The sequence below is a fragment of the Lontra canadensis genome, unplaced genomic scaffold, assembly GCF_010015895.1.
Source record: "Lontra canadensis isolate GAN:19392208 unplaced genomic scaffold, GSC_riverotter_1.0 scaffold158, whole genome shotgun sequence".
NCBI classification, from domain to species: Eukaryota; Metazoa; Chordata; class Mammalia; order Carnivora; family Mustelidae; genus Lontra; species Lontra canadensis.
Window position 1 is genome coordinate 1412085 of NW_022631152.1, and position 22687 is coordinate 1434771.

At 40.8% G+C, this 22687-nt stretch overlaps 1 protein-coding gene across 2 annotated transcripts in view; it reads left to right on the forward strand.

The window, feature by feature from the left end:
• ROR1 (receptor tyrosine kinase like orphan receptor 1) overlaps positions 1 to 22687 on the forward strand; it is a 402684-nt gene that overhangs the window by 213258 nt on the left and 166739 nt on the right. Inside the window, exons 1-2 of one of the 2 annotated variants that reach the window (XM_032844867.1) lie at positions 11954 to 12016; positions 14729 to 14800. In XM_032844867.1, coding sequence (XP_032700758.1) covers positions 11974 to 12016; positions 14729 to 14800 — 115 coding nt within the window. In that variant the 5' untranslated portion in view covers positions 11954 to 11973. Of the gene's footprint in view, positions 1 to 11953; positions 12017 to 14728; positions 14801 to 22687 lie in introns of those variants that run through there. The other variant, XM_032844866.1, reaches the window with a different exon arrangement.

Sequence of the window (22687 nt, forward strand, 5' to 3'; positions counted from 1 at the left end):
AAAACAGAGGTTCCCTATGACTCTACAATTGCACTATTGAGTATTTACCCCAATGATACACATGTAGTGAAAAGAACGGATATCGTATCCCAATGTTCATAGCAGCAATGGCCGCAGTCACCAAACCAAGATGCCCTTCAGTGGACGAATGGATAAGGAAGATGTGGTCCATATATACAATGGAGTATTATGCCTCCATCAGAAAGGATGAATACCCAAGTTTTGTATCAACATGGATGGAACTGGAGGAGATTATGCTGAGTGAAATAAGCAGAGAGAGTCAATTATCATATAGTTTCGCTTATTTGTGGAGCATAAGGAATAACATGGAGGACATGGGGAGATGGAGAGGAGAAGTGAGTTGGGGGAAATTGGAGGGGGAGATAAACCATGACAGACTGTGGACTCTGAGAAACAAACTGAGGGTTTTAGAGGGGAGGGGATTGGGGGGATAGGTGAGCCTGGTGGTGGGTATTAAGGAGGGTTATGTATTGCATGGAGCACTGGGTGTAGTACATAAACAATGAATTCTGGAACACCAAAAAGAAAAGATTAAAAAAAAAAAAAAAGAGGTACCGTACTTTTGTATCTCTTAAATCTGATCAGGTGAGCCACCAACACACAGCCCTGTCAGATGCGGGCGGCTCCCTCCCAGGGCAGTTCACAGGCACCAAAGGAAGCTCCTCCCCCATTTGTCTCTTATTTCTGAATGCACAAGAATATTTGAAATTTGGTTAGTTTATTTAATGGAGAGACTGTGGGCTTTGGAATCAGAAAGACTGGATCCAAATCCTGGCCTTTTCACTCTTTGGCTTTAGGCTGGTTCCTAACTTCACTGAGCCTTGGTGTTCTTATCTTTAAATGGGTATCTATTACCCACACATCGTCCTATCTAATCACCCCAAAACTTTTGTAGACAAGCATTTATTTCCTGAGTCAGTATATTGGCTGTGTGATTCTTTCATCCAGACTAGACCAAGGTCTCGGCACATTCTTTTAGCCAAACCAAGTCACAAGGGCCAGACCAGATTCAGGCTGGGGAGGGAGACCCCACGTCTTCGTGGGAAGAGCTACAAAAAGGTGTGGATAACAGGGAGGAATGACCTGTGGCCATTCTGCTTCCTACCATGCTACCTTACACTAATACATGTAATAATACATGGAGAGAGTCCTTATTATGTCAGCTCTGCTTTCAGAAAACATTTGTTAGTGCCTACTGTGTTTACAGAGCAACAGTTGAAGCTCTGTGTAATGCAGACATAAAACTTTATCTGTAGCCACAGGAAACATATAATTTTAGCAGAGAAGCATGCTGAAAGCAATTGTAGGTTACCTTACAAACTATTAAGTGTCTTAAGGGAGGAGTAGATAAAACCCTACGAGACCTCAAAAGAGGGAGAAATTGAACTAAGAGGCTCTGGGAAGGGATTCTGTTCCCAACGTAGGCTCTGCATAGTGTTTCCCTCTATTTAGTTTTAATTATTGATCTCCTTAGGCTATCAACAATGACATGGAACAGGAAACCTGGTCCAGATGGGCAAAAGCATTTTAAACTGCAGCAATTTGAGACAAATTAAGTATTTGAAAATTGCCAGCCATCTAGATCCTACACACCAGGCTAATACAGCTGGAGCAAAACCATCTCACTATCTTGTAGGATAATAGTAATCCCCCTAAATGTACGTCTCTGATTAAAATAATTTCCACCAATCCAAGAGGTCCTCAATCCTATTAACTTAAATATTTGGTTTCCAGGGCCAACCAGAAGGTAGAAATTATACTTTCAATAGATTTTTTTTTTTTTTCTGAAGGTAATTCTCTTTAAAAATTTTACTCCTCGGGGCGCCTGGATGGCTCAGTGGTTAAAGCCTCTGCCTTCGGCTCGGGTCGTGATCTCGGGGTCCTGGGATCGAGTCCCGCGTCGGGCTCTCTGCTCAGCGGGGAGCCTGCCTCCTCCTCCTATCTCTCTCTGCCTTCCTCTCTGCCTGCTTGTGATCTGTCAAATAAATTAAAAAAAAAAAATCTTTAAAAAATTTTACTCCTCACTCTTTGGAACTTTGAAATGGTTGAATTAACGGTGTGGGAGGGAATTAGAGAAAAAATAAAGCTTAGAACTGGGGAAGCATCTTCACCAGCCGTGTAACAGAGGGCCTGTATGGAGCCGGGCTGGGTGAGCGAAGGCTGCGGCCACCTTCTCCTGGCACCTGATGACACCAGGGGACCTTAGGCAAGTTCTCTGGCTGAGTCTGGGTTTCTTCAGCTCCAACTGGAGTATGATTATCTCGGGCCTTGATCCTTCCCATGTGGAGTCATGAGCTCATGTCTGTTTTGTGTACAGACTTTCTTGAAAGGAAGAGTGCTACCTAGATGCAAGGTATTTGTGTCACTATAAGGTGCTTGGAATCTTAATAGCTTTTTCAACTGCTTCCAAAGTGGGCTTCTCTTTGCAAATGCTTTAAGTGGCTGAGAATCAAAGCTGAAAAGGGTTTTGTTTCTTTCTTCTTCTATGTCTAGGATAGGATGACTGCATATGTTTAGGGAGTGTCCAATTTGCCCGTTGGGAAGAGAGTTCCACAAACAGAATTCCCACCCATTGAGATCCTATGTCTGTAGATTCTTCTTGAGACAATACTGCTTCATTCTTCACAGGATGATAATTTTTCTCCTAAAAGTCTAATTGGCTGAATCATTGGTTAGCCAATTAAGAAAACCTTCAAGTTAAAGAAATGCTTGGCTTTGAAAGTCATTCAAGAGGTACCAATTTTGTCTTCATTAGTATTGAAGGAGCTGTCTCAATATTGAGGTTGCTGACCACCTTGGAATTTTATAGCAAATATAAGATAAGCTTTGGTTTGCCAATTCCCTTTCCTCTTGATTCTTAAATTATATTAAATTTATCATTCAGTTAAAGCTTTCTGTGTTTTTCATTTTTTGGCAGGCATATCATTATTTGATTATTTGAGTTTCCCTAAACTGGTGGTTTATAGAAGACTAATGCTGGGTGGTTATGTAAGACTCATTTAGGGAGATTTGATAGTTTAAAGATAGAGGTCCCAGATTCTGGATTTCTTTAATGTGCTCCCCAGCTGGTTTTGGGAATCGGTGCATTAAATGCCCTTCAAGATATATCTATGGCCAGTTTAAAAAAAAAAAAATTATTGGACAGTGATAGCGCTTACTTTACCTTTTGCTGGGCATTGAACACATTTCCAGATAATTTTCCTAAGTAATCTTCATCACAGCCCTGCGAGGTCATCACCCTTATGTTCATTTTATGAACGAGGACCTAAAGTTTAAAGGTGTGAAGTAATTTGCCCAAGGTCATAAGCTAGTATGTGACAGAGCTGGGATTTGAACATATCTGACTCTCAGTCAACATAGCACCTTTCTGTGCTATTCTGCCTCCCATCTAGGCTATTCAGGATCATGTAGAAGCCAGGTAGGGTACAAAGGAAGCATAAGACCATAATCCTTGCCCTCAAGAAATTAACTGTCTATTCAGAATGCAAGGAAGACCATTTACTCACTGGTGGCCAAGGACACATGGACCATAGAATTAAGCATGAATTATAAAGTAGAAAATTAGAGTAATTCCAGGTATTTTTCTGTCTTTTCAACAACAACAAAAAAGAATATTACTGAATAAGCAAATTTATTTTGTTTTCCTATTTACTTGCATGGCTGTATTGCTGCCATTTAAACAGAGAATTATCCTATTTCAGGTTCAAACATTAGAAAGATTTTTTTTTTTTTTATGTCAGCATTACACTATTTCAAGGAGCTGAAATTTGTGCATCAAACTTTCTGTTTTATGTATTTTATTTCCTCGTTGGCCTTCCTGGAGCAGAAGTCATTTAACCTGTGCATAATAGCATGTTAAATGGATGGTTATTTTCTCTTTCTAGGACCAAATGTAAATTAGAAAGCTAAAAGGAACTGAAAATTTGGAACCTCTTAGGTTAGACTAACCCTCTATTCCCAGCAGATATTTGATCTTGATGAAGTCCCAATACTTCATTTTTGCCGTTGCTGTGGCTGAGGTCGAAGACGTTACTGCCTGTATTCTCCTCAAGGATTTTGATGGATTCCTGTCTCACATTGAGGTCTTTCATCCAGTTGAGGCTATTTTTCTGTGTGGTGTAAGGAAATGGTCCAGTTTCATTCTTCTGCATGTGGCTCCAATTTTCCCAACACCATTTGTTGACGAGACTGTTTTTTTTCCATAGGACATTCTTTTCTGCTTTGTCAAAGATTAGTTGACCATAGAGTTGAGGGTCCATTTCTGGCCTCTCTATTGTCTTCCATTTTTCTATGTGTCTGTTTTTGTGCCAGTATCATACTGTCTTGATGATTATAGCTTTATAATAGAGCTTGAAATCTGGAATTGTGATGCTGCCAATTTTGGTTTTCTTTTTCAACATTTCTCTGGCTATTCGGGGTCTTTTCTGGTTCCATATAAATATTAAGATTATTTGTTCCATTTTGTTGAAAAAAATTAATGGTATTTTGATAGGGATTGCATTAAACGTGTAGATTACTTTAGGTGGCATAGATATTTTCACAATATTTGTTCTTCCAATCCATGAGCATGGAACATTTTTTCCATTTCTTTGGGTCTTCCTCAATTTCTTTCATGAGTACTTTATAGTTTTCTGAGTACAGATTCGTTTCCTCTTTGGTTAGGTTTATTCCTAAGTATCATATGGTTTTGGGTGTAAATTGTAAATGGGATTACTCCTTAATTTCTCTTTCTTCTGTCTTGTTGTTTTTGTATCGAAATGCAACTGATTTCTGTGCCTTGATTGTATATCCTGACAATTTACTGAATTCCTATTCAAGTTCTAGCAGATTTGGAGTGGAGTCTTTGGGGTTTTCCACATAAAGTATCATATCATCTGCACAGAGTGAGAGTTTGACTTTTTCTTTGCTGGTTCAGATGCCTTTAATTTCTTTTTGTTGTCTGATTGCTGAGGCTAGGACTTCTAGTACTATATTGAATAGCAGTGGTGATAGTGGACATCCCTGCCATGTCCCTGACCTTAGCGGAAAAGCTTTCAGTTTTTCTCCATTGAGAATGATATTCGCTATGGGTTTTTCATAGATGGCTTTGATGATATTGAGGTCTGTACCCTTTATGTGTACACTTTGAAGAGTTTTGATCAAGAAAGGATGTTGTCCTTTGTCAGATGCTTTTTCAGCATCTATTGAGAGTATCAAGTGGTTCTTGTTCTTTCTTATATTAATGTATTATATCACATTGACTGATTTGTAGATGTAGATCCAACCTTTGAGCCTTGGAGTAAATCCCACTTGGTCTTGGTGAATAATCCTTTTAATATACTGTTGGATCCTATTGGCTAGTATTTTGGTGAGAATTTTTGCATTCATGTTCATCAAGGATATTGGTCTGTAATTCTTTTTTGATGGGGTCTTTGTCTGGTTTTGGGATCAAGGTAATGCTGGCCTCATAAAATGAGTTTGGAAGTTTTCCTTCCATTTCTATTTTTTGGAACAATTTCAGGAGAATAGGTATTAATTCTTCTTTAAATGTTTGGTAGAATTCTCCTGGGAAGCCGTCTGGCCCTGGGCTCTTGTTTGTTGGGAGATTTTTGATGACTCCTTCAATCTCCCTACTGGTTATGGGTCTGTTCAGGTTTTCTATTTCTTCCTGGTTCAGTTTTGGTAGTTTATACATCTCGAGGAATGCATCCATTTCTTCCACATTGTCAAGTTTGCTGGCATATAGTTGCTTGTAATATGTTCTTATAATTGTTTGTATTTCTTTGGTGTTGGTTGTAATCTCTCCTCTTGCATTCTTGATTGTATTTATTTGAGTCCTTTTTCTTTTCTTTTTGATAAGTCTGGCCAGGGGCTTATTAATCTTTTTAATTCTTTCAAAGAACCAACTCCTAGTTTCGTTGATTTGTTCTACCGTTCTTTTGGTGTCTATTTCATTGATTTCTGCTCTGCTGTTTATTATTTCTCTGCTCCTGCTGGGTTTAGGCTTTCTTTGCTGTTCTTTCTCCAGCTCCTTTAGGTGTAGGGTTAGGTTGTGTACTTGAGACCTTTCTTGATTCTTGAGAAAGGCTTGTATCACTATATACTTTCCTTTTAGGACTGCCTTTGCTGTGTCCCACAGATTTTGAACAGTTGTGTTTTCATTATCATTTGTTTCCATGAATTTTTTCAATTCTTCTTTCATTTCCTGGTTGACCCATTCATTCTTTAGTAGGATGCTCTTTAGCCACCATATATTTGGGTTCTTTCCAACTTTCCTCTTATGATTGAGTTCTAGTTTCAGAGCATTGTGGTCTGAAAAAATGCAGGGAATGATCTCAATCTTTTGGTACCTGATAAAAGTACCTGATTGAGACCTGATTTGTTGAGACCTGATTTGTGACCAAGGACGTGATGTCTTCTGGAGAATGTTCCATGTGCACTAGAGAAGAATGTGTATTCTGTTGCTTTAGGATGGAATATTCTAAATATATCTGTGATGTCCATCAGGTCCAGTGTGTCATTTAAAGTCTTTATTTCCTTGTTGATTTTTTGCTTAGATGATCTGTCCATTTCAGTGAGGGGGGTGTTAAAGTCCCCTACTATTATTGTATTATGGTCAATGTGTTTCTTTGATTTTGTTATTAATTGGTTTATATATTTGGCAGCTCCCATGTTAAGGGCATAGATATTTAAAATTGTTAGATCTTCTTGTTGGACAGACCCTTTAATATGCTATAGTGTCCTTCCTCATCTCTTAACGGTCTTTGGCTTAACATCTAATTTATCTGATATATGGATTGTCACCCTAGCTTTCTTTTGATGTCCATTAGCATGGTAAATTGTTTCCTACCTCCTCACTTTAAATCTGGAGGTGTCTTTGGGTCTACAATGAGGTTCTTGTAGGCAGTATATTAATGGGTCTTGTTTTTTTAATCCATTCTGATACCCATTTACATTCAGGGTAGCTATTGAAAGATATGAATTGAAAGAAAGATATGAATATGAAAGATATGAACTATCATTGTATTGCCTATAAGGTGACTGTTACTTTATATTTTCTCTGTTCCTTTCTGGTCTCTTACTTTAAGGCTTTCTCTTTGCTTAGAGGTCCCTTTCAATATTTCCTGTAGGGCTGGTTTGGTGTTTTGGTTCTTTTAGTTTCTGTTTATCCTGGAAACTTTTTATTACTCCTTCTATTTTCAGTGACAGCCTAGTTGGATATAGTATTCTTGGCTGCATGTTTTTCTTGTTTAGTGCTCTGAGTATACCATGCCAGTCCTTTCTGGCCTGCCAGGTCTCTGTGGATAGGTCTGCTGCCAATCTAATATTTCTACCATTGTATTTTGCAGACCTCTTGTCCCTAGCTGCTTTCAGGATTGTCTCTTTGTCACTGAGACTTGTAAGTTTTACTATTAGATGATGTGTGTGTACCTATTTTTATTGATTTTGGGGGAGGTTCTCTGTGCCTCCTGGATTTTGATGCTTGTTCCCTTTGCCAAATTAGGGAAATTCTCTGCTATAATTTGCTCCTGTTTACCTCTCTTTCTTTCTTTCTTTTTCTGGGATCCCAATTATTGTAATATTGTTTTGTTTATGGTATCAGTTATCTCTTGAATTCTCCCCTCATGGTCCAGTAGTTGTTTTCCTCTCTTTTGTTCAGCTTCTTTATTCTGCATCATTTGGTGTTCTATATCACTAATTCTCTCTTCACGTCATTTATCCTAGCAGCAAGAGCCTCCATTTTTTTATTGCCCCGCATTAATAGCTTTTTTATTTCAACTTGGTTAGATTTTAGTTCTTTTTTCTCTCCAGAAGGGTATGTTATTTCTCCAGAAAGGGATTTTCTAATATCTTCCATGCTTTTTTCAAGCCCAGCTAGCACCTTGATAATTGTCATTCTGAACTCTATTTCTGACATATTACTAATGTCTGTATTGATTAGGTCCCTAGCTGTTGGTACTGCCTCTTGTTCTTTTGTTTTTCTCCCTTGTCATTTTATCCAGATAAGAATAGATGAATGGGAGAACAAAATTCTAAAAGGGTATCAATGATCCCAGAAAAATATACACTAACCAAATCAGAAGAGACCCGAAACCAGGGGGAGAAGAAAGGGAGGAAATATCTATATCTATATCTATATCTATATCTATATCTATATCTATATCTATATCTATATATGACATAGAACTTGACATTTGCACAGTAACAATATCAAATTCCTCATTTTGATGCTGTGCCATGATTATTTAAGTTGTAATCATGGAGAGAAACTGGGTGAAGGATACACTGGAATTCTCCGGTCTTTACACACCCTTTTGATTTCTTGAAGAGATGTGCCTTCTCCCTTTCCCAATTCTTAGATTCTAGGCATCCAGCAGTTTCATTGGAGGAAATGTTGTTCAGCTCCTTTCCACAGATGGGGATGTTCTCCTAGGCTCTAGTAAAGACTTTAAGCCAGAACCTAGATCTCTCTCTGGTCACATTTTTGGTTTTCAAGTGAGCATTGAAACTGAGCCTCCAGCCCAGAAGGTCTATATTTATAAGGCACCTTCTACATCAGCTTCTACTTACTGTTTTCTTCCTTTCAATCTCAGCTATGCATTATTTATTGTTTTGTGATATTTTATTCAGTATTCTTGGTGTTTTTAGCCTGCTTAGGGTAAGGTGGGAGGAATGACTCATGGGATGGGGAGATTATTTCTATCAGTTTCTATTGTTGCTCTGTCATGCAGTTTATGGTTGTGTTTCTGTATTCTCCCAGTGGACTGTGAGTTCTTGAAAATGTTAGGGACCAGGACAAGATTTTTCATCCTAGTTCTTATACATAGGAAGTGCATATACATATGTGTGTTGAATGAATGAATGAGTGAGGGAGTGAATGGGTGCATGACTCTCTAGAGTTCCATGGAAGAGAGCCCAAGTATGGTATTTTTAAGTAAGATAGTTCTCAAGATTATTTTTATTGACTTTAAAGGATGTGTGTCATTGTGGTGCTTTGTGTAACATAATTCCTTTAAATACAAGTGCATGTGATCTGTTATATTAATTTAGAAGACTTAAAGAAGCAAATAATGTGTTCAAAGAAAAACAAGGCATTTAAGGATGATTCAAGAAGTATCCCCCCCCCCGCTTTGTGTTCCTCACTGTCCTTTTTGGGTTTTAGAATTAAGAAACAGGGCATTGATAGGAAGGAGGTATAATGTCTCAGATACCCATTGTCAAACTGTGTTCTATGGAGCTTAGAATTCACAGGGACCTTCTGGGGCTGAAGGGGGCCTAAGCCCGAGAGAAGTGGCTACACCTTTCAGCATCCCCCTGCCTCCTTATTGGGGCACAGTTGGAGACACTCTGGTTTTACTGTCAGACTGCCCTGCCCAGATTGATCAGAAATCCTACCCCTCTCCCAACAAGCTGAGTAGATAAGTGCCCTAATATGTCTACCTCCGGTTCTTCAGTCTAAGAATGGAGATAGTCATGGTACCTATGAACTTGTTAACAAGATCTCTGAGACCCTCACACATTAAGAAAACCTGGACTTTTTTTTTTTTTTAACAATTCCCTCTCTACAAAAATATGAATAATACTACAAATTTTGGTATATTTAAAATTTTTCTTCAACAAATTAATGGCTTTACCACCTGCATAGTAATTATGCTATTTACAAAGTTACTACAGGTTTTATAAGAAAAAAATATGATTTCATAGTGTCGTGTAGTTAGTGTGGTTAGGGATGGAGCAGGGGGTTTAAGGTGGCAGAATTGTGCTCTCTTTTTGGTCTTTGACTGTCCTGATAACTTTGTTGAAAGATTACATCAGAAATCCAAATTTGAGGTCACTGAGGATTATGAGGTCATAGTGGATACTGAGCCCAGTAATTAATTCTCCAGTCCTGACTATTTCACATGGGGTGAGAAAGGCTCTAACTTTGCCCTCTCCTCAGTAAGTTCAGTTCCCAGAGCAGAGGGGCCCCTCTTTCAGGACCCCAGATATAGGGTGATTGTGAACCCAGAGCTGGGACAGTGCCCTGGCTGACTGATCCGTTGTACTGTTAGGGAACGTGCCCTGCTTGGCTGTTACTTTCCCAAACAGGTGCTCTCTGTGAAAGTAACTTACAAGTAAGTTACCTTACAAGTAAGTTATGGCTATGGGCTTCTCCTCCACTCAGGCACTGGAGACAGGAAGGAACCATGGCTGAGAGCTATCACCAAATAATATCTAGAATGACACGGCATAGCAGAGAACTTGAAGCCATCAGCATGCCCACCTCCTTCCCACCCTCCCCTGGGCCCCACTGACCATGAGCAGAGAAGAAAGTGTACTGATTTTGTGTGACTGACCCTAGCTGTTTGAAAATGCCATGTGTGTGTCTCTGAACTCAGCTTCTAAGGATACATAGCACGTCTTAGGGGCACAGACAGAAGATAATGAACACAGAGAGAAGGCAGCATGCATTTATTTCTAAGTCATTTCTAAGGCCTGGGTTTATTTAGAACTTCTGTGATTTTCACCAACTCACTTGACCTCTGTGGCCCTCATTTCTTCATCTGTAAAGTGAGCCTGTACCATAGGAGAGGCTTAATTTTGTTTGTTTGTTTTGTTTAAAGCATCAGAGACTTTTCCACAATATCTGATAGTTAAAACAGAGATATGGAAAGTTGTTCCTGTTGAAGAAGGGTCTAGAGCCCCGTCCTCTTGTCCTCTCTCCCTCTACAGCCTCTGATGTTACTCTATCAAATTACCCCCCACAAAATCCAGTGGGCATAAAAAATATCTAAGGCATACCCGAGTATAACATTCTGGGACTCAGGGACTCTGGTCAAGAAGGACACTGGAGTAGCCACTTATTCCCGCATACTTGGCCCTGGTGACCATGGGGCTGGCCATGAGTCTCCTGAGTATGCTGGTCTATGTCTGTGTAAGCTCACGTATCCTTGCTTCAGGATACAGGATGTGGTGTGGCTGGGTGCTTCTTGCAAGAGATTCTACATCCTGTGAACGTGGGGTCTCTACCTGCCAACTGCTGAGATGAACCAGTAATCCTTTCAGAGAGCACAGGCTTTTATCAATGAGGAGGATTCAAGGCTTGTTTTTTTTTTTTTTTTTTTCCTTTCCTCCAAATAACACTCCCACTGTTCAGGCTTAAATACCAAAACCTTATGGTTTGCAGAATCAGTGCCAAGAAGTCAATCATCAGTGAAACTGCAAAGATAATAGCTCCTATTGATCAAATCGGGAGAAGAATGGTTTGCCCTTCTGCAGAGGTCAGGGAAGATAAGGGCTGGAGTTTTCTAAAATACGCTTGATTTGCCTAAATTGGGTAAAAATGCATAAAAGCACTTATGTTCTTAAGAGAACTGGTGACCAATTCGGGGAAAACCTCACAAAAATGAAAAGATTGGCTTAGATTAGTAGAGCATGAGAAATACAGAGTCTTTCCTAAAAGCATGGAGAATGTGTTATTTCAAACCTAGACAGTGACATAGCCGCTAACCGGAGGATGTCTGCTTAACAGGTGGCTATTGTCTGCTTTACTAGACCGAGAGGAAGGCACAGAAGATCTGGGGGTCCACTCTGTGCTGGACAGTGTGCAGGTCCACTTTGGACCATAATCTAATGTAATCCTTACCACAATCCTGTGAGGTGGCTTTTATTGTCCCCTTTTTATAGATGAGAAAATAGAAGCCAAAAGTTTTTAAGTAACTTGCTCATGATCATGAAATTAGTATTTTAATCTAGGTGTGTGCTTCCATTAAATAGTCTACTATCTCCTAATTGGCCCATATTACTTTGTTCTTACCACAATAATTTTACACAAAGAGATGTTGCTAGCGGGTATTAAATGTACTTGGAAATACTTTATCCTTTTGCCATGATGAGGATGTAGGAAAGAAGCTGAATCCATTAGTGGAGATCCTACGTAGACAAAGCTGGTGGTTGTGCCTCTCTCTAAAGCTGTTACTGACTGTGAACTCCATGGAGTGCAAGTTGACAAGTACTGAATTTTTCTCACATAAAGGTCAGCCTTCCTTTTGGGGGAGGGGAAACCTAGTAACATCATTTTTTGTGAGGGGGTATTACTATTACTACACTTTGCACAGAAAATAATCAGCCTTTCTTTTAAAAAATGTGGCCTTGGAAGATAATATTTTTTAGGGAGGTTATTCATATTTTAAAATATTTTATCTGTTTTTATGATCATTTTGTCTGAAAAGCTGAACATGTGGTTATCTAAAGGAATAAATCTTGAGACCGAGAACAAAATTCCTCAGAATCATCACAATCACTTAATAAGCTTGTGAATTGAAATTATTGTTGCCTTAGTCCAAGAGCAGAGTAGTCATTAGTGTCCAGAGACACATGGGGAACAATTTTGCCATTAGCAGTGCCAAGAATCTATTCATTTGTCATCGGTCCCAAATTATATTCAATCAGCAATTCAAACTCAGGTTAGAAAAACCAAGTGACATCGGGCTAACTTTCTATAAAATTAATACTGTAAAATGAAACCTGTATTTCTGGCAGTGTAACTGTGAGCAGCAGTAAGATGAAGCTATGAAAATGTTGAATGTAAATACTGTCAAGGTCGATCTTAATCCCACCACTTCCCCACCTTTTGCTTCCTTGCCTGAAACGCTGCCTTGGCTGCCATGCTTCTATTCCCCAGCTCCCTGAAGTCTGGGTACTGGAGTGCTTGATGAGCTCTTTTATATGGTGAACCGCAGTCGTCCATGATACAGCAAACAAAGGGCCATTATTCAAAGAGCCAAAGTGGGTGGCGGCAGGATTGGGGTGAGGGTAGAGCTGTGGTTGGGGTCATTCATGGAGGGCCCCCAAGTGTAGGCAGTTAGATCTTCCTCGTGGAATCACCTGCAAGAATTATTCATTCATAGGACAAATGGTTCATTGCGAACAGGAGCACTGTGGTTTTGGGTGAAGCATTTTTCCTATTTGGGATACTTTTTTCTTTTTTCTTTCATATTTTGGAATCTTATGTGCTTTCAGGTTCCTGCCATACTGCCCATCTGGCTTCAGGTCCCCTTAAAAGATGCTCTGCTGTTTTTAACTCAGGACATAGGAAGGGCTGGGGCCATTTGGGTTGGGGTTCTTCTACTTTCTTTCCCAGATGCCGCTTAGACAGGGAAAGAGGCAAACCCTAGGAGTTCTGCACAAACCAAACAAACCCTTTGTCTCTGTTGTGTGTGACAGGTTGATCAGAGATGCAGTAGACAAACTAAAAGTGGGCCGTTGCAAGGTCTCCGTGGGTAAACATCCTGTTCTTGGCAAAGTTCACTGACTATGGTGTGTGGCGTCTATGGCCAAGTGGCAGCCAAGCCCCATCAGTAAATAAGGAAATGGTAGAAAATGTGCTTATCTAGGTAAAAAGGTGAAGCCAGAGAGAGAGGCAAGATGAAAAACAAATTAGGTTTCACAGAGTTGAGTACCAGGTAGCATGAGCTATGAGGAGGTGTGTGGGCAGTAACAGACCTGGATCTGAATCCCAGTTCTTCCACTCACTAAAAAGTTGCATTTCAGAACCATTTTTAGTGGCTGCCTAGAGCACTCTGTCAAAAAGACCCTAAGGCAAGTCCCAGGTTTAATAGGCAAAAAGAGCCATACTTGATTAAGGAGGTCTGCACTTGAATGAAGGAACAGGAATTGACAGCATGGGTGCCATCTCTCTCTCTCTCCTTCTTTTTAAAGAGATTTTATTTATTTATTTTGAGAGAGAGAGAGTGCGCACAAGTTGGGTGAGGAGTAGAGGGAGAGGGAGAGGGATAACAGACTCCCCACTGAGCGAGGAGCCCAACATGGGGCTGGATCCCAGGACCTGGAGATCATGACATGAACTAAAGTCAGACACTTAACTGACTGACCCCTGGGTGCCATGTATCCAATGTCATAGGCTCTGAGTTCTCTGAGATATTGCTCAGTACTAAAGTTCTGTAATACAGCGTGTGTGTGTGTGTGTGTGTGTGTGTGTGTGTGTGTGTGTGTGTAGCCTAAGAGAAGGTTAGTGAAACCTTATTAAAATGTGCTGGTAGAACAGTGTTGTGACTTAAAATTTCAAAAACAATAAAAACATAATTTGTATAGTATAGTCTATTACTAAAGAATTTTTATATCTCCATAGTATATTGTACCCTGTAGATTGTTGATCTTCATATTTGCTTTAATTAATGGTGGTTTTGAAAATTGCCTTTTAAGTTGCATTGCCTTGGTTGACTCTCGTATTCAAATACTTAGGTTTCGTTTGTCTTGACTATAAGCTTCCACATAGAGACATAGATTTCTCTACTAATAGAAATCCCATCAATTCACAAATACAACAAATAAAATCAGCAATGTAGCTCTCATTTTCCATGGAAAGACTATTGAATAGTCTAGGAGTGGTCTTCTAACGAGAAAAAGAAAAGTTGATGTTTGACAATGTTTGGTCATTTCTGCAGGCTTGATTTTTTTGTTCATGAAATATTTGTATTTTAATTTTCAAGCCCATGTTTCAAAGAAAACAGGCTTGCACGCTGGTCTACCGATTCTTCTCCTGGATAGCCTCCGTAAATCAGGAGCCTTCCCCGGGCATTCCTGCTTAATAAACTCCGGGATTGCACTGGTCTCTCTCCCAGGGCAGGGCGTTTGGAAGTCTCCCATAATGCTTCTAACAGCCCATAAGTTACTTATATATTTACCCTCACCCTGTCTTTCTCCCCTCCCTTCTTCTTCTTTCCAGAAACAGAGTTGTCAGTCACTGCTGAGTTAGTGCCTACCTCATCGTGGAACATTTCAAGTGAACTCGACAAAGGTACACAATGGGGATGCATAGGATGGGGGGAGGGAAGAGGGGGAGGCGTGAAACTCCATTTTTAATCCTGGCATGGCCTTCTTTGAAATCAACTGCTTCTTAGATCCTTAGAAAGTGGCGGGGGCCAAAATAAATCCCTTGCTTACTTTGTGATTATTTAACATTTAATTACTTGGAATTCTATTATTTCTGGGGAGGGATTTTTTTCCCCCCTTTCCTTTCCCTTCTTCCTCTAAAATGTTCCATATGGTAAAAACGCTTCAAGATGTGAAATAGGGTTGTTTCTGACCTTCTTGACACTGCATCTAGTGGATCTTATTTAGGGGATTTGATTCTGCCTGGGACAGGATTGATCAGAGCTGTTTGCTGGGTGACCTTTTCCAGCGAGTATTTGATGTGCTTGCAGAGTTCAGGGCAGAGTGTTTGGAATGTTTGTAATTGCCTGTGCGTACAGATGGCAGCTTCCTGCGCGCACGTGGGGAACAGGTTCCTGCTGTGAAGTTGTTGTAGTATTAATTAAGCTCCGCCATATGCTAAGCACTGGCTACTCCATAGAGATCCCGTGTCCTGGAATGGTAAATTGGGGACACAGTCAAAGCCCCTGCAGGCTGGCTCATCCCACCCTCCCAGCCTTGTTTCCCTTTCCTCCCCTTTATGTCTCTTTATGCATCTCCAGTGACATTTCTATTTCTTATTTACCCTGTGCTTTTCTTTCCCTAGCTTTTGCCTAAGCTGTTCTTTCCAACTGAATCACCCCTTTTTTCTTTGCCACTAACCATTCTCTCCCTTCTGCGTGCCACAAATTACTTATTCTTCAAGACCAAGAACAAATTATTAGCCACAGTCTTATCTAATCCCTCAGCAGGAAGTGACCATTCCTTCTTTGGAACTTCCATAGCCCTTTCCTCTGCTTCTCTTTGCATTTTCTATGTTATAGCACGGTGATTTATATACCTGTCTATCTCATTCTGAAGCTTGAAAGTTCCTTTTAAGTAGGATTTCTGTTTTGTCCTTGGTCTTTGTCTTTGTCTCCATCACCAAGTCTAGGACAGACTCTTGTTCATAGGAAATCCTCAATCAGTATGTGTGGAATAATGAATCACAACTTATCTCAGGACATATACATGGATGGGCACATCTGTATCTATATGTGCAAATACATTCAACAAACTTACTGAGTTTCTGCTTTAGTTCAGGTATGATTCTAGGTTCTGGGATTATAGTGACAAAAGCTCAAAAGTCATTGTCCCATGTGTCAGACAACTTTGATCATCAGCTCTTTTTGTCAGCCTATGTGTTCCCTGGGAGTTGTATTTTCTCCCTGAAGCGAGAAAAGCTTATAAAACAGTAATAGGCAAGGTTATGTTGGTGGTTATACTTTGTTAGGCATTTTAGGGTGGTGGGATGATGTGAGATATCTTTTCACCTTAAATGAGAGGGCATTTAGAATCATTTTCTCTTGTCAATTTTATTTTGGACATTCTTTTTGTAACTTAGGATGAAAACAGGGACTGTATGTTATTCTCTCCATGTCCAGCACCAGGCACCATGCCTAGGAGGCAGTGGATTTTCAACAAATATTTATTAAATTTTTTTTTAATGTGAAAGAAGACGTAAAGCCCGCTAAATGTCTGCTCAGTGCCCATTCTGTGACAAGCACTTTGCTAGGTGCTTTCAAGAATGTGAACATAATTGGCAAGCTCCTTATGGCACCAGCAGTAAAAATGATATCATTGTACACTACATGTTTTGATCAGGTTTCGGTTATGGCTATAAAAGGACATCAGTTACATGCAGTCACGGGGTGAGGCTGCCAGGCTTTGAATTTCTACCAGACCAGCACGGTAATTAGCAGTGGGTGCCCTTCAAGAAAAAAGTAGTGTCGATAGCTATGAACCTACTTGCTAAAAAGCTGGTCTAAGACAGGCCCCCAGCTTTTTGTTTGTTCAATTTGGCCTTCCAGAGGGCATGGATAGCTTTCCAGAGATTCTTGGTGTTATATTTCTCTAGAAGAAAATTAGTATATGGCCTTTCATTCCCATTAGAATGAGAAAGAAAGCTGATTAATTCTTTCATTCATTGATCAGATCTTTTTTGCTTCCTACTCTGGTCTGGGCACCGTCTGAAAAATTAGTATTGAAAGATGAATTAGACAAAGGTCTCCGTCCTCCCTGAACACAAGTGGGAAAGATTGATATCTAAATGTGGGCAGTCAAGGGACGTTCCCCCCTAATTATACAGAGATGCTGGTGGAAGGATACAATGAAAAAAATTCACTGACAGGCTGGTACCCAAAAAGGAGAAATCTCTAGGTGCCAGAAGAGAAAGCTCCATGGTAGGTAGAGTGATGATCAGCAAGAAGGAATTAAATAAAAGGTTTTATAAAAATATGGGAAATGTGTATGGTTCTCTGGGGCTACAGTTTCAATATCCCATGGAGATGAGAACTGAGGCCATAAGAAACAAATTCATTGCTTAGGCTGTCAGTGAGGGATGACTGAACCGAGCAGGAAAGGCCAGTTCTACTGAGGGTGTGGTGTGGAAGTCTATGAACGACCCTGGGTTGTTGGGGTCACCCAGGGGAAATACAAACCCCAACCTGTGTTACATGGGGCTTGGGGGTTGGAGTTCTTCTCATGTCATACACAAGCTACAAACTGAGAAGCAAATGTAAAAACTTGGTCTGGAATTGATTAAACTCTGAGACCCTGACTGGGGACAACCTAAAACCAGCTCACAAAATGTCTCGACATCCCAGTGCCTATGGCGCTCCCACCAAAAATGAAATTTAAAAAAAAATCATAACCACTAAATAACAACAGCAGATTCCTACTGAGGTTAAGTGCACTTTTAGAAAGTATAATACGTGCAAGAGAGGAATAAAAGAAACCCAGTTAACAAGAATCGGTAGACCAAACACAGGAGCTCAGGCCTTTGAAACTAAAGACAATAGACCGATTTGAGAAAGAATATATGTTTAAAATGTTTCATGGGAAGAATAAATAAATAAAATGTCTCATGGTGAAGAGGAAATGGAAACCTTAGGTCAAGTACAGGACTATATGATAAAAAAAGAAGATTTTAAAAGAACCAAGTAGAAATTCTAGAACTGAAAAATAGAGCTATTGAAATTAAAAGCTCATCAAACGGGTCAAACAGTAGATGCATTCAGCTGAAGACAGAAATGATGAAATGAAGGTAGGTTTGAGAAAACATGGTGGTTAAGAGAATGAACTCTGGGGCCCAGGTGACTAAGTTTGAATCCTGTATCTACTGCCTACATTCTGTGTGACTTTGGGCAAGCCACTCAACCGATCTGTGCTTTGGTCTCCTCTCTTGTAAGATGAGATAACAAAAGTAATTACCTCATCTGGTTGTTGGGAAAATTGACCTGGCTCGCAAATCTGATAAACTAATTGGAGAATAAGAAGTAACAGCTGTTTTTGGTTAATATGATTATTACTTTGGGGTTTATTGTTAAAAAAAAAAAGTCATAGGTACTTTGGCAGGCATGTAGGGAAAGCATATTTTCGAGATTTTAGATCCTGTTCAATCAGCCCGTGTCCGCAGCTTTTCCATCCTGGCCCTCCACACCTGTGTGTTCACCCACACCAGCACCACACTCATCTTGATAAGCAAGGTTCTCCATGGTCTTACCCTCACGCTGACTCCTCTCACCTCATCCCTTCCCCCGTACTTTATACTTCATATGTTTCAACAACCTGCCTCTAATTCCCTAAATGTATCGCTCTGTTTCTAGTCTCTGCACTTTTGTTCCTTCTGACTGGATTGCCTTTAACCTCATTCTCCTCCTGGCTAATTCCTTCTTTACTTAAGACCGCCTCAAGCATTCCCTTATTGCTCCTAATGGGTACAGAGCTGAATACGACAGGCAGCGTTCCTGCTTTGCTGGACCTTGCATTCTGGAGAGAGACAATGAATGAGTCCTTTTATCAGTCCCATTGACCATGCCATTAACAGTGCCCCTAGACACTTCATATGTGGGGTACACATCACCCCATATCTATCCTGATTAGGATCCTTACCATGCTGTATTGAAATTATCTGTTTCGTGCCTGCCTGTTTTAAAGCCAGGGACTCTGTCATCTATAAGCGTGCTCTTATTGCCCAACAGTGTCTGGCATGTAATAGGAAACATGGCGCTACATTGTTTGGGTTCCTATGCTGGTTCTCAGCTGCTGAAAGCGAATACCTACTATGTGCGAGGCACTGGCTAAGCACGTTGCATGCATCGTTCAAATTCATAGCACCTTGTATGGGAGAACAGACCGGCTACCGAGGCTCATCAGGCTTGAAGGAGTTGACGGAAGGGCACCAGTAGGGAGTGGCAGTGCCAGGATCCCACCAAGGCCTCCAGGCCAAGTCTAGGGATCCATGTCTAACATGGCAGCTGATTACATGTGTGTTCCTAGACCAACCTCCGAGGGGCGACATTCCGTCACAAGCAGGAGCAGTAGAATAAGCCCCGCCATTGGTGTTCTGTGATGCCTTTCTCTTCACCCAGCTGCTCCGGTCCACCCATCAACCCCACCCTGGTTCCCCAGCCTCACTCAGGTCCTGTTTTTTCTGTTAAATGAGTCCAGTCAGTGGCATTAAACAGTTACCTGTTTATCCTTTCCAACAGGAAATGAAATTGAAAAGAGACAAGGCCACCCGGGAAGGGCCGGGGAGAGCCGTTGAAAGCTACTATTGATGGGACATGGGGGTAATTTCTGAAACAAATGCTTCAGAACCAAGTACCTTCTAAAATAAATGGATCTACAGGGGCCCAACCTCAGCTTCCCCATTGGGGTTTGGGGATGGGGTGTGATGAGGGCCTCTTTCGCCTTCTTCCATTTTCAGTCACATGAAGTCTCAGAGGTTCTCTGTAGAAAGCCAAATGTTTCTTTTGGAGAAAGGACTGGAAATTGCACCCGTAGGTAGCAGAAAGGGAGGGAGCCTCCTACTTAAAAAAATACTGAGGCTTGCTTCCAACTTCAAATAATTCTCTGTGCTGACAGACTAGATTTGGGGGTATTTTTGCCCTGCCTTGCTTTTTTAAAGGGAGACCTGGTTTTCTCTACTTGCTTAGAGCTTTACACATAGTAGGGAAGTGTATGGTGTGGTTCTTATGAGCATGAGCTCTGGAGTTACTATGACTCTGACCTTCCTTTTACTCACCTCTGGTGTGGGAGCATTTGAATCTATCACCTAAGACTTTTCCTGGCCAACAAACACATCTATGGGCCACACTTGAGTGTTGTGGCAAGGACATCTGGTTGCATGGTCATAACAGACAGTTACATGCTGGCCTCAGTCCCTTAGCCCACCTTTTCCCTGAAAGCTTGACTGTTAAGAACTGTGACAGGGTCTCTGGTTCAGGAATGATTGCTTTCTCTTGTCCCCTTTTCTCTGTCACTGGATTTGTCCTTGGCACTTAAGAAGTCTATTTAAATGATATTGACTGGCCTGTAGCTTGGAGCTTAGTTCACACTTGGCCCGCATGGGGTAGCTGGATCCTTTTCTTTACTTCTGGTTGTATGGATTTGGAGCAGTGGCAGTAGGGGAAGGAGCTACATAAGGAAGGACTGAAGAGCAGTCTTCCTGGGACTGGGGTCATTGAGAGCTTATCCATTCAGTGTCCCATGTAGCTGGTTGGAGGAATTCCTGGTGGAATTCCTGGGGTAGCCCTGTGATGTTTAAGACTGCCCCAACTCAGAAGGTGTTGACCTTCCTCTGCCCTTCGAGGTCCTTCTAGCTGGTCTTAGAATCAAATTTACATGAGACAGAATAACAGGAGAAAATCAGATTTCGTATGCATATTTATGGGGAATCCACACCAACATGAGATTCCAAAAACAATGAAGCATTATGAAACTTATCTAAGGAGAGAGGTAGGGCCTGAGAATACAAAGGGGAGGAAGGCTCTTGTGTAAGACCAAGAAAGGAGACAAGGTTGCCCTATTATGCAGATAAGCTTCTTAGGTAAACGGAGTTTCTGTTTGTAGTTCTCTTCCAGTTGCAGGCTCTCCTTTCCAATGTTGAGTTTAGGCAGTTGAGAAGCAGGGAAAGAGCTTTTCCTATTTCTGCTGGGTTTTGATCACCTTTAACTCAAAATAACACTCATACTAAAGTGGCCCATTCTGGGGCAGCTGGCCCTTGGCCCCTACAGCCTCAAGCAACATCTTCCTCATACAGGTAGTAGCATTTTCTTCCAAGGACAGATGCCATCTTGCCACTGTCAACAATAGAAGCTCTTGGAGCCTCAGTAGCCTCATGGAGAATGGGAGAAGTGACATCAACTCCACAAGGTCTCTGTAAGAGTTAAATAAAGTATGAAGCCCCTGTCCAGTGTCCAGTACAGATGGGTACTTGTTTCTGGTAGTTCTTATGGTTCCCATTCTTCCTTCTTATTCTCAAGGGGAGGGAAGTATGATTTGAGAAAGAGCACTTGACAAGGAATATAGATTCTAATCCTAACTCAACTCCACCACCAGGTCCATGATTTGTTAGTTAGGTTCTGGGCCTCAGTGTTCTCATCTGTAAAGAGGGAGGTATCAGTCCTTGTTCTGGCTGCCTTCTTCATTATGAGCGTCTGGTGTTGAATGGTCTAGTGCAGTAGCCACTAGCCTCCTGTGGCTATGGAACACTTGCAACGTGGCCAGTCAAAAATGAGATGTAGCGTAACTGTAAAACACTTCTGGATTTCAAAGGCCTGATATAATAAAAGAACTTAAAATAGCTTCATTAATAATTTTCATATTGACTGCCTGTTGAAATGATCATTTTCATGTTTTGAATTAAGTGAAATATATCATAAAATTGATTTTACCTAATGCTTTTTAATGTCACTACTGGCCAATTTAAAATTACACATGATGCTTGCGTGTGTCGTTTCTGTTATATTTCTTTTCAAAGGTGCTGCTCTAATGGAACAACAGCTAGAATCTGAGGGAAATCTGCTAACCAATGTTTCCTCCTCAGACCATGAGGTGATGTTCTCATTCCCATTCTGGTTTTAAAATTCCAAGACCTACTTTGTATGAAAAATTTTTCTAAAACAAATTCCATGTCTGTATATAATGCTTTAAAATATCTAAGTGTAAGGGATTATCATTACTGATTATAATCTGATCATTAGCTCTTACAAAAGGCAATATTTTGACTAATAAGGTTTTTGTAGAGCAAAACTTCACAGGTTAGAAATCTGAAGCAGTGAACGCCTGGGTGACTCAGTTGGTTAAAAATCTGCCTCTTGGCTCAGGTCATGATCTCAGGGTCCTGGGATTGAGTCCCGCATCAGGCTCAGTGGGAGGGATTCTGCTTCTCCCACTCTCTCTGCTCCTTCCTCCTGCTTACTCTCTCTTTCCTGCTCTCCCTCTCTCAAATAGATAGATAAAATCTTTTAAAAAAGATAAAAAGAGATCTGAGGCACAAGGGGTTATAATTTAATAACGGTGACATAAAGGACAGCGGCAGAATCACAGATCCATGCAGGAATCACAGCTTTGGGGCTATAGTTGCGCACATTCAAACAGGGTCCTGTGATCCAACATTGCCCCTCTCTCTCAAAGCCTGCCTTGCACTGGGCTCCCGAGCTGGCCCTGCACCACATACACTCACTTCCTTGAGGTTCCTCCAGCAAGCCAAGCTCTTTTCTTGTCCAGGGGCATTTGATTGAGGGGCATTTGATTGGCCATTCTTTCTACCCAGAATCCTCTTTCCCTCTTCAGATATTGGCGCAGTTGTCAACCATGCAAATTAAGTTTTTCCTGACCAGCCAAAGTTAGTCTCCACTGTTAGTTTCCTTTTCCTTTACAACAATTAAAAAAAAAAAAATCTAGTCTCAGGGCACCTGGGTGGCTCAGTTGGTTGAGCATCTGCCCT